We start from the raw sequence: 18,896 nt of genomic DNA, 5'->3' as shown, positions 1-18,896 counted from the left end.
TTAATGAGCTGATTACGACGGTGAGATGCGGTTTAATGCCCGGGAGAAAGCCAGTGAAGCTACCTTGAGCTACAATTGTTTTTGTTAAAAAAGAACCTTCACGCTCAGTTTAAAAGCTTGTTATGATGGCAGTGTGACCTCAGAGCAGAAGTCAACTTTACCTGGAGCCTTGAGATGAAAGATGACCATCCGTAGGATGATACATTATCTCGACCCCCTCATGACCTCACTGTGACCTGAAGTCATTGCCATTCTCTTCTCGGCAACAGAATGGCTTTCTGTCACTCTGCATGATGTGATGTATTTCTCCAACAGTATGAACAAGCTTCCAAGACGAGTGATTTACCCCAAAACGTTGCGTAATCATTATTGATTCTCATTGTTCTCGATTTGTCTAATCACCTTAATTGCTGAAATACTATTTTAGAGAGCAGATAATCACAACCATAATAACTGTCTGCTGATCCTTCTCCAAAACTACTGAAGAAATTTATGTTATTTATTTATTCTTTATTTTTATCTCAATTAATTAGTGAACAGAGTGAGAGACGTGTGTTGACCACATTTATTGACCCATAATCTAGTAAACTTTGATTTGTAAGTGTTCATTTTGAAGCAGATTTGATGTGTGTGTGTGTGTGTGTGTGTGTGTGTGTGTGTGTGTGTGTATGAGAGAGAAATGGCCTGCAGCGTTGTCATTAAGTTTGAAAAGTTATAGAGGAAGATTATAGAGTAAGACAAACAATACAATATATTTTCTGTAACTAAGCAACCCTTTTTGTAATTCTATTTTGCAGGTTTTTTAGTCTGGAGAAGTCATGTGACCAAGTGTAGTCATGTGACCACAATTCGGAACATTGCAGTCATTGACATTCTAGAACATTTGATGACATCATGGTTTGTCAGAATGAATCCTGGTGATATCACGGAATGTTTGTCAGAATGAATGTTCTTCTGTGATGTCACGGAATGTTCCTTTGATGTAAGAGGAGGTATACCCTGAAATCCTCTGGGAGACTTAGTTATCATCGGACATCCATCCAGAGAGACCTCTTGTGCAAACAGAGCCATAACTACTCAAACTACAACAACAATTGAGTATTACCATTGTCTAAATATGCAGGACCTGAGAACAGCTCAAATGGACAGCTCAAAACCAATCAACCAGTTGGTGTCAGAAATGGCTGCCTTGAAGGAGGAGATCGCTGCCAAACAGCTCAGTTTCGAGCTGGAAAAACAAAAGATACTGAAGGCTCTCAGGTCAGAGAGAGAGCTGAGGAAGAAGGCACAGGCGGACAAGAACAACAAGACCGTCCTGGACCAGGAGAGCTCCACCACGCGGAAAGACAGCGATCTCATCCGGACCGAGGCGGAGTGGAAAATAAAACTCACGGCTCTGGAAGATCGGATGAGATGCGAGCTTGCTGCAAAGGAGGAGAGCTTCCAGAGAGAGCAGGAGCTGCAGAGACAGAGCAGAGAGATGGAGGAGGAGGAGTGGCGCAACCAAAAGCAGGAAGAGATCAATCTCCTGAAACAGCAAAGCGCTGACCTCCAGGTACATAACCTCCGCCTTCAAGAGCTCGCCCAACAAACTGACAAAGAGAAGGCGCAGTTTAAGAAGGAGGAGAAGAAGGCCAGGGAAGAGGTCGAAAAGATGTGCAACCAAAAGCAGGAAGAGATCAATCTCCTGACACAGCAAAGCGCTGACCTCCAGGTACATAACCTCCGCCTTCAAGAGCTCGCCCAACAAACTGACAAAGAGAAGGCGCAGTTTAAGAAGGAGGAGAAGAAGGCCAGGGAAGAGGTCGAAAAGATGTGCAACCAAAAGCAGGAAGAGATCAATCTCCTGACACAGCAAAGCGCTGACCTCCAGGTACATAACCTCCGCCTTCAAGAGCTCGCCCAACAAACTGACAAAGAGAAGGCGCAGTTTAAGAAGGAGGAGAAGAAGGCCAGGGAAGAGGTCGAAAAGATGTGCAACCAAAAGCAGGAAGAGATCAATCTCCTGACACAGCAAAGCGCTGACCTCCAGGTACATAACCTCCGCCTTCAAGAGCTCGCCCAACAAACTGACAAAGAGAAGGCGCAGTTTAAGAAGGAGGAGAAGAAGGCCAGGGAAGAGGTCGAAAAGATGTGCAACCAAAAGCAGGAAGAGATCAATCTCCTGACACAGCAAAGCGCTGACCTCCAGGTACATAACCTCCGCCTTCAAGAGCTCGCCCAACAAACTGACAAAGAGAAGGCGCAGTTTAAGAAGGAGGAGAAGAAGGCCAGGGAAGAGGTCGAAAAGATGTGCAACCAAAAGCAGGAAGAGATCAATCTCCTGACACAGCAAAGCGCTGACCTCCAGGTACATAACCTCCGCCTTCAAGAGCTCGCCCAACAAACTGACAAAGAGAAGGCGCAGTTTAAGAAGGAGGAGAAGAAGGCCAGGGAAGAGGTCGAAAAGATGTGCAACCAAAAGCAGGAAGAGATCAATCTCCTGACACAGCAAAGCGCTGACCTCCAGGTACATAACCTCCGCCTTCAAGAGCTCGCCCAACAAACTGACAAAGAGAAGGCGCAGTTTAAGAAGGAGGAGAAGAAGGCCAGGGAAGAGGTCGAAAAGATGTGCAACCAAAAGCAGGAAGAGATCAATCTCCTGACACAGCAAAGCGCTGACCTCCAGGTACATAACCTCCGCCTTCAAGAGCTCGCCCAACAAACTGACAAAGAGAAGGCGCAGTTTAAGAAGGAGGAGAAGAAGGCCAGGGAAGAGGTCGAAAAGATGTGCAACCAAAAGCAGGAAGAGATCAATCTCCTGACACAGCAAAGCGCTGACCTCCAGGTACATAACCTCCGCCTTCAAGAGCTCGCCCAACAAACTGACAAAGAGAAGGCGCAGTTTAAGAAGGAGGAGAAGAAGGCCAGGGAAGAGGTCGAAAAGATGTGCAACCAAAAGCAGGAAGAGATCAATCTCCTGACACAGCAAAGCGCTGACCTCCAGGTACATAACCTCCGCCTTCAAGAGCTCGCCCAACAAACTGACAAAGAGAAGGCGCAGTTTAAGAAGGAGGAGAAGAAGGCCAGGGAAGAGGTCGAAAAGATGTGCAACCAAAAGCAGGAAGAGATCAATCTCCTGACACAGCAAAGCGCTGACCTCCAGGTACATAACCTCCGCCTTCAAGAGCTCGCCCAACAAACTGACAAAGAGAAGGCGCAGTTTAAGAAGGAGGAGAAGAAGGCCAGGGAAGAGGTCGAAAAGATCCTGATGAAGGCCAGGAAAGAGGAGAAAGAGAGGGAGAAGAACAAGAAGAATGAGAAGGAGAAGAGAGAAAAGGAGGAATTGAAAAGACAGAAGAAGGAGAAGAAGGAGAATGAGGAAAGAGAAAAGGAGGAAGTGAAAAGGCAAAAGAAAGAAAAGAAATTGATGGAGAAGAGAGTGAAGGAGAGGAAGTAGAAAAGAGAGAATCAACTTCCTTTCTCTTCTCTTCACCCATCCCCACTTCTATCCTATCCCCACTTCTACCCTGTCTACACACACACACACACACACACCCACACACACACACACACACTTCTACCCTATCTACACACACACTTCTACCCTATCCCCCCCCCCCCCCTCCCCCCGCACACACACACACACACAGACACACATAGGCACACACTGATACTCCTCCGTGAATCGCCACCTTAACGTGGTGGAGGAGTTTGCGTGGCTCAGTGATCCTGGGAGCTATGTTGTCCGGGGACCCTGGTAGGGTCTCCCAAGGCAAACAGGTCTCAGGGGAGAGCCCAGACTAAGAGCGGTTCAAACATTATAAATAGCAGCCCACAGACTTCAGCCACCTCGCCCGGACCAGGGAAACCGGGGCACTCTCCCGGAGCCAGACCCAGGAAGGGAGCTCGTCAGCGGCGGCCGGGCCTTCGCCCATGGGGCTCAGCTCGAAGAAACAACATGGAGCAGCGACCCTGTGGACCCACCAGCCTCAGGGACAAGCATCGGGGTCGGGTGCAATGCAGACCCGGCGGCGGGCCGGGCCCGGGGCCTGGACGAGTTGAAACACTATTTCATTGAATAAACACTAAAAAGTCCTCAAGGGCACCGATTTATCAAGGCTGTCAAATACTCTTCTCATTTTAGCTAAAACATTTATTAGTGAATGCATCTTATCAATGGATTTGGATTTTTATCAACATTCACTGAAACAGCACCTACATCACCTGTCTAATAGCTAAAGGTGGGGTGTTACCTGACATGCACACAAGTCTCTCATGTATTTGTTTTCTCTAAACCAGGGGTGTCCAAACCTTTTTCAAAGAGGGCCAGATTTGATCATGCGAAAATGACCAAGGGCCAACAGACCCTGCTGACATTATTTGAAACGATATAAGTTGCTTATAAATACACTGTTATTTAATGATTGTATTTTCAATGACACAGCAAATAGCAATGTAACCAAATGTAAGCATTCATGTGTGAACAATCTCAACTATTCTGCCTTTCTTTCACATCTTGAAAGTCAGATGACATAAATAACAAGCCATCTAAAAGCTACTTACCTAGAAACGGATCAATATTTTCCCCTGAAGACAATCCTAAATATGACTTAGTAAGGGTAGTGAGAAGTTGTCGAACATTTAAGTTCAACTCGCCCTGGTCTTTAATCGAAGATCATTCAGAAAGTGATCTTTTGTGTTATATCTAAGTGACATAACTCAAACCATTATCTTATTCAAAAGTTTAAAGTAAGTGCCATGAGTCCAAGTGTAGATTTTAAATGTGGTGGAGTACAGAAATTGAAAACTATAGGCTTTGTATGTGTCGTTCCCAACCTGTTTAGCATGTAGTTGCTTACGTGTGACACCTCATCACAGGAAATAGCCGTAGTGTGGAAATGAACTTGAGCAGTTAAATAATAAAAATAAATCCCTCTGAGATTGGTTAACTTAAAGAGCTTTTAGATGAAGAAAATATGCAATATTTCATTAAAAAAAGGAAATAAAACCTTCGATAAAAGTCTGAAAACACAGCTGTTCTGAGCGAGCATTGTGGAAGAAGTTTAAATTAGTTGTCGGTTGATTGTTGAAGAGTGTTAAGCAGTACCATTTCAATCTGCATTTTCTAGGTTCTGAGTTCACTGTGTAATCTAGGGAATAAGTGCCCTTTGGATCATGGAGAGCCGTGCATAAAGGAAATACAACGTGCATTTTTTGATTAGGCTGTACAGTAAATATCGCACAAGCATGAGCCAGCTCGCAGGTGGATACTCTTTACTTTCAAGAAGCTGATGAATGGATGCATAAAAAAAAAGTATCCAATGATTCTCTAAGATATAGGACTGTGCTCCGACAGCGCTGTGGTGTCAACAATCAGTCGATGAACTGACTGACAGAAAAGCAATCAACCACAACCGTGATAATCCATAAATCATCATTTCAACCGAAATTGACAAACATTCAGTGGTTCCAGCTTTTCAAATGTGGGAATATGCTGCTTTTCTCTTATTCCAAATTCATATATTTAGTCTTTAGACTTGGTCATATTAAATGGACAAAAAAAAAAAGGTCTCCTTGAGCTCTGGGAAATTACGATGGACGTATTTCCATAATTTTATGGCATTTCATCGACTAAATGATCAATAGATTCATTTTTTAAAAGACAGATTAGTCAATAAAAATAATTCTCTTTTGCAGCCCTCGTCAATATACAAGTGCTAGACAATGAATTATATTTTTAGTTTTACAGCCTTACATGGTTTAACTAATACACCATATGAATGTAACAGTTCCTTTGTGTGCCCATACAGTATCATTTTGCAGGACCATTTATTAGCATATTGTAAAGTCTACCATGACATTAAAAACTGGTATTGCTACTGATGTTCGATATCATTAGCTATCTGTGCAGAGGCGTTCGTGAACCTCTGTACCAGGTCAATTTCACCTGTGATCATAATTTCTACAGTAAATGTGAAACACACTTTTCATTGTCCTTGCATTTTAATATTGTACATGTACAGCATGCCAATGGACTGATTTTATCACAAGAACAATATCACTGACAGTTAGATATGCACCATATTATTAATCAAAATGATAAGCATAATTGCCACTATTGTTTTTAATCATACTTTATTAAGCCTTTATTTTGATAGGTTTTATTAAAAATAACTTCCCCGTATAAATCTGTCTGGCAATGAGTGACCCTACGATATTCAAATAGTAATTGGATTCAGAGGGTCACACATTTTGGTCATTTAAATTGTACAACACACTCGTGTATAGAGATCTACATCTTTGAGTCTTTTTCATGTAAACTAGTTAGCCTAACACTCTTCAAATGTAAAAGAATCAGAAGGGTGACAAGCAGAGTCTGTAGGTTCTGCAAGCACTGAACCAGCCGTGAACCAATCTATCGGTGGCTGCTTGACGCGTGAGTAACGTTAGAGCGAAGTTAGCTAACACATTAGCCGGCACAATTTAGTAAAACAATAATATGTCACGGTGTTGTGTCTGTTTGCTTGTTTTGAAGCTCTTCTGTCCCTCAAGTTCATCAATTACTTATGCTTTAAATTCAACAGTATTAAAAACTCATAAATGCTACACACAGACTAACTGCACTGATAAGTTGAACCAAATGGATCATGAATAGGATACATACCGGTACTCAAGTTGAAACAGTATTATGTGGTATTTTGTTTTATAACTACAACTAATGATTGTCATTGTCGATTTAGAATATATAGATTTGAACATGGGTGACATAAATGTCACAAAACCCGAAAACTGAAGACGATGTCCTTAAACTGCTTGTTGCCAGGATTGATTAATCAATTCGTTGACTTTACCTATATTTTATATTGTAGCTCTTTGTGCTGTGTATTGTTACCATATTATGTTTTCCTGTTGAGTGGAGTGTATTTGTAATAAGGCCCATCTAGGGTAAAGTGTTGCAGACTATAGTTGAGGGTTTATAAATGCTGTGATATGTGGTAGTGAGTGCAAAATGACGAGAAGAGACGGCGAACTGGAGTTGCAACCAGCGGGAAGTGTTTTAATAAGATCAAGTCAACAAACGACTCCCATGTCGTACTTTTCACAGATCACTTTTATAGTCAAAATTCACGCCCCTTAAGCTACGTTCCACCAATCAAACCAGTCCGAAAAACAAGGCACATCTGGTCTCTTAATTAGGGCATGTTCTCATGTCGATGTTCTGGTCAAGTCAATCTTTTGGCAATTTGGTACGAATAGGAGAGATTTATTACAGTTTGTCTGGCGCCCAAATCACCTCCTGAGAATGTTGTTTATGAACCAGAATGTGTGTTACATAGCACGTTATATAACTGTTGCTTGTGGGCCCAAATGTGTTCAGTTCAATCCAAGTTCAATTCAAAGTTGTAATTCAAAGTTCTAATTCAAAGTTATATGGTGATTTTCTTCAACATGAGCGATCCATTCTATGTACTTAGCTGTACCAAGATAAACAACTGATAAGTCAACGAACCATATATACGGTACTCCATACATAAAAGTTAAGATCCTTTTTTATGCAGTGTTTACTTTAAAAGGTAATTCCTCCCTATCAGATTAAAATCCCATTTAACAGCTCAGAGTGACGGCAGTGTACAAGCTAAATGCTCCAGCTGCACAGCCGGAGAAGGTTAGCTGTTGTCATGCAAGGTGATGTGATGCATTAGAGGCTTTCACTCTTGGTCCTGCCTCTCGCTGCAGGCCACCTACTTCACCATGAATTCCTGCTCACTCTGTCTGTGGTTGTAAAAATCTGCCAGTTTGAGTACAGCTGTGTGTTTATGTGTCTGTCAGAGTGTGACTGTGGAGAATGAGCTCCAGAATGTGTGTTATCTATTAATTCCTTCATTAAGCCCTTATCACCAGTTTTAATGCCAATTAAGATGTGCTTTAATGTGACGGCAGGGCGGACAAGCGACTCTGCACTCCTCACTCCACAGTGACAAGAGAAGAGGAGTAGACCACGTTCAGACAGGACCACCCACTCGCCTTATCAAGCCACTAAAGGCGCCACAGGCCTGTTGGTTTTGCCTCTTTAACACTGACACTGTTTAATATGCTCTATATGGCGACACCTAATCCTCACTGCAAACATATTGAAGGCCAATTTTTCATTATGTTGGCATGCCACTGCGGAGCAGCTTGAAGTTACTCCTGCTTCTTTTTGACCTCAATTCAATCAGTTCCAGATCGCTTTATTCCATCTCGTGTTTGAAGTGCAGTGATTGTACAAAAGCATTTGAAAAAGAGGCTTACTGAGTCTTGCTTTAACTGGGAGATGAGTTGAAAATCATGGCAAAGGGCAGAATTCACACACTCTGCTGCACGGTGTAGGACATGTAGAGGTCTCAGCTTTCTCTGGATGTGGTTGACCAGTGCTCTGCTGTATTTACTTGCAGGAGAGAGACCATGTATAGATAGACTGATGCGTACATAGCTACATACAGGCAGGTGCCTTATGTGTACCCCAACATATGGAGCAAGACAAAACCTTTGCAAACAGGGTCACGATGAACACCTTTGTGTGAATTATAATTATACAGCATTGACAGATCTGCAATATGCAGACTAAGCAGATGGCTCATGGACAGTATGAAGAGGCAGGGGGTGTTGTGGGACGATGGAACAGGTTTCCTGTTGTAGCAGCTGGCTGACAACTCTCAGATGCTGTGTGTCAGCAATGGGAGAGAAGAAGAGCGATGGACACAGAGTGGAAGAAAGGGATAGAGGGAGAAATAGAGGAGTGGATTGAGGATGAAGTCTTTTAACATTATATCATGGAAAAGACTGAAACTAATGATTATTTTCTCGATGATTCAACTGATTGTTTTCTCAATAAAATGTCAGAATAGTGTCATGCCCATTACGGTTTCTCGGAGCCGATCCTGATCACATTTAAAAGTTTTGTGCGGCCAACATTTCAAAACAAGGATATTCAGTCTACTATGACAAAGAAAAGCAGAAAATCTTCACATTTCAGAATCTGGAAGCAGAGTATGTTTTTCAATTTTCCTTGACAAATTACAAATGTATTATCAATTTCATCAAATTTTTACAAATTTCATGTCGACAAATCGGTTCATTTACATCAGTTTAGCTCTGATAATCCAGGGGTAAAAAAAGGACACTATACTACACTGATATGTGGACATTTATTTGATTTACTTCAGGAAGTATTCGACCAAATAGTAAGACAACAAGACTACAAATCTGACCAGGCTATGGACAAATTCAGTCAGTACTGAAAACATACTGAGGTTCGATTCCCAGCCCCTTTTGAAGAGTAATAGCAGTGGTGTACCATGCTGATGCAATCCTTATTAAATCTAAACCATGTTGGATTGACCTCGCAGTGACAATTACAAACAAAAATGAACTCCTATGAGAGCTTACTTTAGTGTGTTAACTTCACCTCCTATCTCCTCTCCCTGTGAGGCACTGATGTCTCTTTCGTCCCCTCTCTTTTCCACTCTCTATCCTTCTCAATCCCAGCTTTGATGTATGCATGAGGGAGGATTTCCTGAAGACCAAAGAGGCCATTACCCAGGGGCTATTACGCCTCTAGTAGAGCATGCCAATGAGTGCTGAGTCTTGCTCTGTTTCCACATCCAGCCACTTTACCACATGGGTAGGATGGAGGGGAATTCTCTGTGGGCTGATAAAATGTAGCCTTAAATGTATATATTCCATCATAAATATCTGTATTTTTATCAGAATAGCACAGTTTTTGGCTGCTTTCTTATTGTTGCACGTGAGGAGGTTCGGTCATTAATTGGCGCTGTTCTTTCATGCAGACTAAGAGCAAGGGCAGTGAGCCGTCATCAATCAGGATGAAACGCTCTGACATTTGAGCATGAAAGTCCCAGAGTGCCTTGCGGCCCGACATCGCTGGGTATGTTTGTATTTTACAGTGAAGGAGGTATGCAGAGCACTGTTGTCTGAATGAGACATTTTTTATGTTGATATTAGCAAAGCGTTGAGGTCATGTTGGCAATATAAAGCAAATAAGGAAGGATGATATACAAATATTTACGTACACATGGAGGTCTGTGTGTTATTCAGATTGGATCTTTCTGTTCTGGTGAGTGGATGAAACTAAATGGGATTATAAGCTGTGAGGTGAGCAGAGAGTGAGCTAAAAAGGACAAAGAGGGAAGATAACCTTGATTGCTGGAATCACTCTGCCGATCTCTTCAACATATCCCCGTAGAGGACAAGAGCACGCCGACTCTCCTCAACAGAAGAAGAAGAAAGCCCTCATAGAATGTGCGTGGTAAATGAGTGACAGTATATCATGCAACTGTTTTTACAGAGAGCACTTTAGGGGATCGTTGAAGTTTGCTGAGAGCGTCTGGACTCTCTCTCAAGGGCAGCTGCCTCGATCATCTGCGGCGAATGCGACGCGTGGTCCTTCTCTAATCAGAAATATTAAATCTTAGCATGTACAGCATGCTGACTACACTGGGTTTTACAAAGTGTGAAGCCTCACTTTTCTGTCCAGCGCAGCAAAACATCAGCATACAGGCCACAGAAAGAGACAGAGGAGGAGGTTAGAGAAGGAGAGAAAGATGGATAAGGTAGAGGAAAAGGAAGATAAGCAGCCAATGTCTGTGTGTGTGTGTGTGTGTGTGTGTGTGTGTGTGTGTGTGTCTGGATGTGTGGGGTGCACCTTTACTAGTGACTTCCTCAAGGCCTGGAGACAGGGGAAACAAGGAGTGATTCATTTTACTCCAACCTACTCGACCTCAGTCTGGGGGAGCAGTCCCTAGAAAGTCTGATACAGAACAGCGAGGCCCGTCTCCTTCCTCTCAACTCCCTGGATCAATAACGGATTGGCAGGTCAATCTCTTCTGGAGAAACTGCACGGCCAATGAGAGAGACCCTGAGCGGCTGAGAACCGCCTCTTGTCTGCGTTTGTCACTGTTTGGAGGATGAGCCGAGCTGGAGGTCATTGATCTGTGTGTTTTCACTGAGCGGATCCCTTCGCTGGCCTTATCGATCAGCTCTAATAAAGAGTGGATTCTCTCTGAGCATCGCAGCGTGTTCAATGAGATCCAAGGCCCCAGGGTGGCAATCAACTCTTTTATCGGCCACTCTTCTGCCCACTACCATCACCACAAACATTCATGCAGGTGATATTAAATTTGCATTGAAGGTATTCGTGTGACGAAGTCGACTGTGACAAAGCCATAGGCCTACAGTATATCGGAAATGATTGCTTAAATTAGTTGCCGATCATCTCTTGGTCTCGGCAATTGCAGCACAGCCAGAGGCGTCCTATTTCTCCAGAGAAACATCTCTACCCCCTGATGTTTTGTGTGCCTAGATAAAACTCCCCTCTGTTCTTGCTGTTAGAGAGAACTACATATTTGTGCAATAACTCAAAATTAAATTTGTATTCATTGTTCTTTCCCCGGGCCCCATGAGCCAGGTAAATTGAGACAAGTTTGCCTAATGTGTACGTTTCGATGGAAGGATGAAACAATGGGTTGCTGTGAGTCAGCAGATATGTTGAGTGTGAGTCAGCAAGGCCGCTTGCTCAAGATATGTCTCAAAACTCTTGCAGCTCTGGGAAATAAAAGCAGATTTCATTTTATTTTCACCTCCCGAGGAACAAGCCGAGATATTTGTTCTCACTGAGTGATCCGTGACATCTATGTACATAAGCAGGGGACCGTTGCTGTAGCTTTTCATCCCCGCCATTAGGTGGGTTTGTTGCTCTCCTGCTGAGGCCTGTGCCCCGCAGTGTGTCCTTTCTACCAAAACAGCCCTGCTTCCCTGTCAGCGAGGAGACAGAAATGCTGTGCAGCAACCCTGCCGACTGTTGTGTGTGGCTTTCTAGCAGAGCACCTGCGTGTCCCCTGCTGACTGACTATCCAAGGACAACACAGCCACAACACTGTCTGTCGCCACTCGTGTCCAGCTAATTAGCTGAGAGATGTAAGATTCCCCGAGGAGTGTCATGAACCAGGGATTAGACTGGGAGACAACTGAAAAAAAAATAACATTGAGCACCATCATCCTTTATGTGCTAAGGACTGTGGGGACAGAAACACACCTGGAACACAGCATGTAAAAAGCTATATCTTTATTGTGATTTCTTTAACGCATGGATTAACTTGAAAATGTGTTTTGTTTCGGTGCAAATGTGTCACCGCGTCTGTGCCCTCCAGTTAGAATACGAAGATTATAGAACAAACGGCAGTGCAGGGAAAGGTAAAAAGACAGGTACAGTTGCACACACACACACACAATGCCACGCACATGTGCTAGAGCCACCAGCGCACACACCGATAGAAGGAGATATTCACTTCTCCGGAGGGTACTTCATGCTGAATTAGATTTACTCTGAGGTTTCAGTGCATCTCTCCTCATTGTTTCCCGTTCAAATGAACCGAATCAGACTTATGTCCACAGGAAAACCTGCTCCACTAAAATATACCTGATTAACAAGCTTGTGATTATCCAGAGGCCTCCAGTTACAAGAAGCAATGAGACATGCCCTGCCCCTCCTGTAAAGCTACATTTAAAAAACCCTCGTCTAAATAGCTGGTGACAGCATATATAATTGCAAGGTGTTTCCAGAATGAGGTTATTAATTCTCCTTGCATTCATTTAAATGTGCATCCACTGGACTAGTTGCACTAATAGGAAGAACAAATAGTTTGAGAGGAGCCCCAAGGTGATTGCTGGATGTTTACACTCCAGTTATTACAACCCGCCCCTCTAGAGTCATGACTCTAATTATCAACATAAAGTCCTGATTGTGGCTCATAATTCCGAGTTCGAGGAGAACACAGTGCACGGAGAGGCCACATGAGGAGGAAGAGGCGCTGGCCTGATGCGCGCACCCGTCTGTCGCACAGGAATAGCATGTTTGACTGCTTGTGTCAATAGCTGAGTCGAGTGCCACAGATAAGCTGTTTAAATACAGGAAGTCAAGTGATTGAACCTTCAAAATAAAACGTCAAGATAAAAATAAGTCCTTGAACAAATGTTTGGATGTTATGCCAAATCTGTGCGCAAATATTGACATATTTTACAAGGGCAGCCATTTCCAGAGTCACCCCAGTATTATATATTTGCAAAACAAGTGCACTACTTCTGATCTGTCGATGCTATTTCCATGTAGTCAACTGTGGTCTCCTGGAGGCCCTTTATTGAGAATACAACGGTATCATATTAACATTTCCACTCTCCCTTCACGTAAATCCTATATATTGCCCGAAATACGATCAATTGTTTTTTATTATTATTATGAAAACCAGAATGGGAACATTATATCCCTGTGGTGGCGAGCTTTACTCTGTATGGCTGTTACATTGGCGAGAGTGGGAGAGAAGATGAGCAAATGTGCGGCGGCGGAGAGGGAGGGAGGACAGCGAGTGCGCAAACAGGCAGGCAGGCACATCAGCAGCAGCGGCAGAGCATCTTCCTCATCCTGATCTCCCGTGTCTTCAGCTGCCAATCCTCTGTGCGTCTCTGATTGAGATTTCACTGCCGGCTGAAGTGTGCAGGAGCCTCCGCCAACCATCACTTCCCTCCACACACTTTCTTCTGGAGCTCGGTTATTCTTAGCTCAGCTGCAAGGGACTGTCCTTCCGGTCCTTCTCTTATTTATCCCAGTTTCTTGAATATTTAATGGAAAATGGCGATCTGCGCGCCATCGTACGGTATTTTCTGCCTCTTCACAATCCAAACTGTACTTATCATATGCGTCTCCACGCCGACAGACGGGACCCACCACTTCCCCCAGCACTACACGTAAGTACCCTGCACCGTTTGGGGGATAAACCGGGGCGCGGAGCGCGGAACTATGACAGGTGGCCCCGCCAAGCCTGCCGAGCTGTTGTCCCTGATGTTGAAACACAGGAGACGCACTTTCCGTCTCTGATGCCGCGTTATGAATTTCAGTCTCACGAATCCTATGTTGTTGTTTGTGGGCAGTGGGATTTAATACCCAAAGCCGTATTCAATTTCAACACGGAAACAGGCTACAGGGAGCATGCACAGGTGCCCCTGGCGAATAAGCCACGCGAGCAATTTATGAGAACATCCACAGGGATAAAAAATAAACTGATGATAATAGTCGCGGTGTTGTTTTGCCGTCGCTGCATGGGGGGAGAATATCCCATTTACGCATGATGGATTGGATAGGCTGAGCTACAACGAGGGTAGTCTTAAAAGTCCTCCACTGGATACTGCACACGCGCACCAATAATCATCTCTGTCCCGCAGCAGGATACACCGGTGTTTTACCGGGATAGAGACAAAACCAATTAGTTAACATTAATGCCGCAGGAGCGCCAGGTCTATAAACCTTCAGCTGAAGTAGGCAACCTGCACCTCAGCTCGTGTCTCCCAAAACTCCAAAACTACTTGCATATACTCTGATCGGGGACAAATGTAGCGTCATGTTTGCAGTGATCAGAAACTAGATGTTTTTCCTGTCAAAATAATTATATTTGAAATGTAGACGCACTTAGTTATGTCACGTATTACAGTGTTGCTTTATCCTGGTTCGCGCATGCAGTCACAGCAAGCTTGAGCATCCGGCTGTTTTAAACTAGTGTTGGACTTTTTCAGGGCTACCTGTTGGGAAATTGTTTTGCGATTATATTTGAAATTAAAGCGCAATTTCTTCCAAAATGCGAACACTGTAATCATTTCACCTTGAATGACACACGTCTGCACACGGAAACATCACGTCTGCACGCGCTTCAGTTTACCAGCTTTGCTTTGTCGAACTACTCAAACAATGTTTTGCCGTTTTTTTCTTTCTTTTTTGTTTTTAAAGTGAACGTTGCTTCGTATATTTCGTATACTTGATATTACTATTTCAGATTTTGCGGTCCAGTATTAAACCCAGTGAAGGCCGTGCAAAAGTTCCTCACTGAAGTCTTTACGTGATGACGTGTTGATCTGATGTGAACATGATGTAGCCCGTCGTGATGATGATTAGTCAGTCAGGTTCTCAGAAATGCAGAATCTAAATGATTCCTCCCTGATTCATCCACTGGGGGATCTCTTTGTTATTCCTGATGGCCAAGGTGACTTTCAAAGGAAAATCTCTAATCTTATATTAGGCCTATTGTTGATTGACTTTTAAGGACAATTAGCTGCATCGATTCCATCACTTGAGCGCCGTAAATAAAAGTGATGTCGATGGTTTGGTGAACAAATTCCCACGGATTCCTGTAGTTAATTAATAAAATGCATTGTTTATAATCTTACAGCAATATCGCCTCTACTTTTCCCTGCAAATACAGCTCATATTTTTTTTTTATTAAGTACTTCAATCATTTTTTGGACCGATACTAGAATACAGTAATTGTACTATAACAACGTGAATCTCATTATATAAGATAAATATGGTCTAGGTCTGGTAATATATGCAGCCTGTATTATTTTCAAGCATCACTTGGGTTTTATAAACTGGGTATTGTGTCACCCACATATCGATGTGCTATTTGCCAGTTATCTAGTTGAAGTGTACGGGGAGCGGCTGAGGCCGTCCATCGTGTGTATAGGCCCGACACAAACACCAGTTGGAGCAAGTGTGTGTTAAAATGTAGTTAATTTTTTACAGCAGGGCTAAGAAAGTATGTTTTCTACATGTTGCCACCTAAACACCGTGCCCTTTTTTTTTGCAGTGTTATGTTAATCATATCGTGTGTGTGTGTGTGTGTGTGTGGGTGTGTATGTAGAGGTAGAAAGTGTTTGCATGGGGGAAATTATTTCTGCATTTCTGATTTAAGTGGATGAAACCTGTTTCGATACCTGTAATCTAAATGTCCAATCTTCTTCGGGAATGTAAAGTATCCTTGCGTAGCTGAGTCTATATGAAACTCAAAGCAATTTCCTCCAAATTTTGTTATTTCCACACATGCGAAAATAGTCCACCTCTTGCCCTGAAAGATATTTCGGCGTTGCACTTGGAATGACAAGACCCATTGCAGCAGAACGGATATGGTGGCGGTGTGTGGCTGACATGCAGGTCATCCATCCAAACCCATTTCATCACATTTTCCCATAATGTTTCGTTACCAACACAAGTCATAATACACAGAAAATAGTAAAAACACAGGCGCCAAATAGCAAAGATATTATACTACATCAGACTACAAAGAGCCAGATAGCATCAGTCTGCTTTCATGTAGTAACAACTTCTCTGTTTTTAAGAGAGATACCATTCTCAACACAGAGGGTCTCCAAGCATTCACTGAGGATTAAGCCTCAACAGTGCATATCATTTACCAAACAAGTGTCTCCTTGTATCTCAGTAGTTGTTACTGAATTGAGGATTCTACACATTTGGGACAGTGACATATTTTTCTCTTTTGATTTAGAATTAGTCTCACATAAATGTCAAGTTATCATTCAGCATTTTACAAAAGTGCCTTTAAATGTAAACTTTATGTGATCCCGCCTGATTCAGGTCAGTTGTGTGAAGGCTCCATTTTCGACTTTTTGCTGCGTGTCACTTATCACATCAGTCTGCATATTGAGTGAGTTTTTGATTCGACTTATTGTATTCAATGTAATGAAATAGATCAAAAAAATGAAAGCACCAGGAAGGAGGAGAGACGAGGCTAAGGTGTGTCTGTACATCTGGTACATGTTTGGATGTGATACTTTTATTGTGATACACAACTTAATGTCGCCTGAGTATTTTGTTTTGTATTTTTATTGTGATACAGTTCAAACAATGATGTTACTGGACTCAATAGTCCACCTTTCACTTTTTGCCTTTTAAGATATTTCAGCGTTGCACTTGGACACATTGAATGAACATAGTGACAAGTGTGTGACGGACACACAGGGTGTTCATCCGAACTCATTAAGTTTTCTTCATTGTCTTTGACTGAGGTTGGGAACATGGGCAAAATGAATGTTGCAGTAACTATCACTTTTATGATGAATGAATGAATGAATGAATGAATTTTATTTATATAGCGCTTTTCACAGACAGTACTATCACAAAGTGCTGAACATAGCAGACATTTAAAAGCATAAAAAACACAATGTGACCCTACGGTCAATAAATTACATACACAGAGTGAATAAAAAATGTTAAAGAATAAAATAAAAATAAAATAAAAATGTAAAACAAATGTTAAGAGCAGGTCTAGGACATGGGTTTACTTTTACACAAACGCCAGCCTAAACAGGTGGGTTTTTAGCTGGCTTTTAAAAGTATCCACAGTATCTGCGAGGCGTAGAGTTGCAGGCAGAGCATTCCAGAGCCTCGGGGCCACTGCCTCAAAGGCTCGGTCACCACGGGTCTTAAATCATGTGCGTGGGACTGACAGAAGACCTAGAGCATTTGACCTGAGAGTGCGGGCGGGTGAATAGGGGCGAAGTAGATCAGCTACATAAGTCGGAGCCTGACCGTGAAGGGCTCTGTAAGTGATGGTGAGAATTTTGAAGTGTATCCGAGATGCTACAGGAAGCCAGTGGAGAGATCGGAGTACGGGGGTGATGTGAGACCGTCGGTTTGTCCTGGTGAGTAATCTGGCGGCAGCATTTTGGATTACCTGCAGACGGTTAAGAGCAGATACACTGAGTGATGTGAAAAGTGAGTTGCAGTAGTCAATGCGAGAGGAGATAAATGTGTGTATGATCATTTCTAATTCAGGCGTTGATAATACAGATCTCAGTTTACTGATATTTCTTAGATGGAAGAAACATGACCTGGACAGCTGCTTAACATGAGGGTCAAATGACATGGAGCGATCAAAGAAAATCCCAAGATTGCGCAGGTTGCAATGGGAAGCAGAGGAGAGAGGACTAATAATCTGCCTGATCATGGGGACAAACTCCTCTGGAGCAATAACTAGGACCTCCGTTTTAGAGTCATTGAGTTGCAGGCAGTTTTCTGCCGTCCAGTCTCTGATGGCATTGACACAGTCCAGGAGCCTAGTTAATGTGAATGCCTCGCTGGGTTTGAATGACAGATGAAGTTGGATGTCGTCTGCATATAAGTGATAGGACACATTATAGCTTTTTATGATCGGTCCCAAAGGTAACAGATAAAGTGAAAATAACAGAGGCCCCAGAACCGAGCCCTGCGGTACACCACAAGACAGTGGAGAGGTAACAGACACAAAAGCACCCACAGAGACATTGAAACTTCTGTCACTGAGGTAAGATGTAAACCAGTCTAACGCTATGCCAGTTATTTTTATAATTTTTATAATGATGTCCTTTTGATAATGTTTACTCAAGTGTTGGTCTCAATTTAATACTGATACTCTAAACCAGGGATTCCCAAAGTGTGGTGCGTGCACCCCTGGGGGTGCGCGAGAGGAAAAGTGTAATGGCGTCTGATGGTGTCATAATATTAAATATTTAAAAAAACAAATTATTTTAATTTAAAAAGTGGGATTTTTCACAAAATAAAAACATGAATTATAAAAATCCCCTTTGTAAGATTTAAAATAAAAACGTACAATTTAATAAATGCACTTGAGCTCCTTCCGGCAGTCCTGCCGCCAGTCGTACACACTAGCCAGCCTAGCTTGTGCAGCTAACAGCGATCTTCATGCATTCAGCAACATTCATGCAAATATGCTAAACTGGCTGAAATCTGGGAAACTGTCAGGTGGGACGAAGGGGAGTCGAACGGGAGTCGAACGGGAGTCGAACGGGAGTCGGATGACTGAAAAGGAGGAAGGGATAGCACAGACAAATCGGGAGCACATCGGCCCATCGCGGAGTCAAGGTGAAAAAAGAGGAAACGAGGGTGAGCATCAGACTGGGAAAAAAAAGAGGAAATATGATGAAAAGTATGTGTGTCTGGGCTTCATTTGGATTGGCAACGCAGATTGCCCAAAGCCACAGTGCGTGGTGTGCAGTGAGGTTCTGGCTAACAGTCT

The 18,896-nt window shown here is 43.0% G+C and overlaps 1 protein-coding gene across 1 annotated transcript in view; it reads left to right on the top strand.

Annotated features, from left to right (window-relative positions):
• Positions 1-13,666: 13,666 nt before the first annotated feature.
• cacna2d2a (calcium channel, voltage-dependent, alpha 2/delta subunit 2a) overlaps positions 13,667-18,896 on the top strand; it is a gene marked incomplete at its 5' end in the record, with an annotated part of 147,292 nt that continues 142,062 nt past the window's right edge. The window contains one exon of the mRNA XM_079266262.1: positions 13,667-13,782. Within this exon, the coding sequence (XP_079122388.1) occupies positions 13,667-13,782 (116 nt within the window). The remainder of the gene's footprint in view (positions 13,783-18,896) is intronic.

The sequence above is a fragment of the Melanostigma gelatinosum genome (assembly GCF_949748355.1).
Source record: "Melanostigma gelatinosum genome assembly, chromosome: 3".
Classification (NCBI taxonomy): Eukaryota; Metazoa; Chordata; class Actinopteri; order Perciformes; family Zoarcidae; genus Melanostigma; species Melanostigma gelatinosum.
Note: the sequence above shows the minus strand (reverse complement) of the source record. Positions and strands in the feature narration are given on the sequence as shown.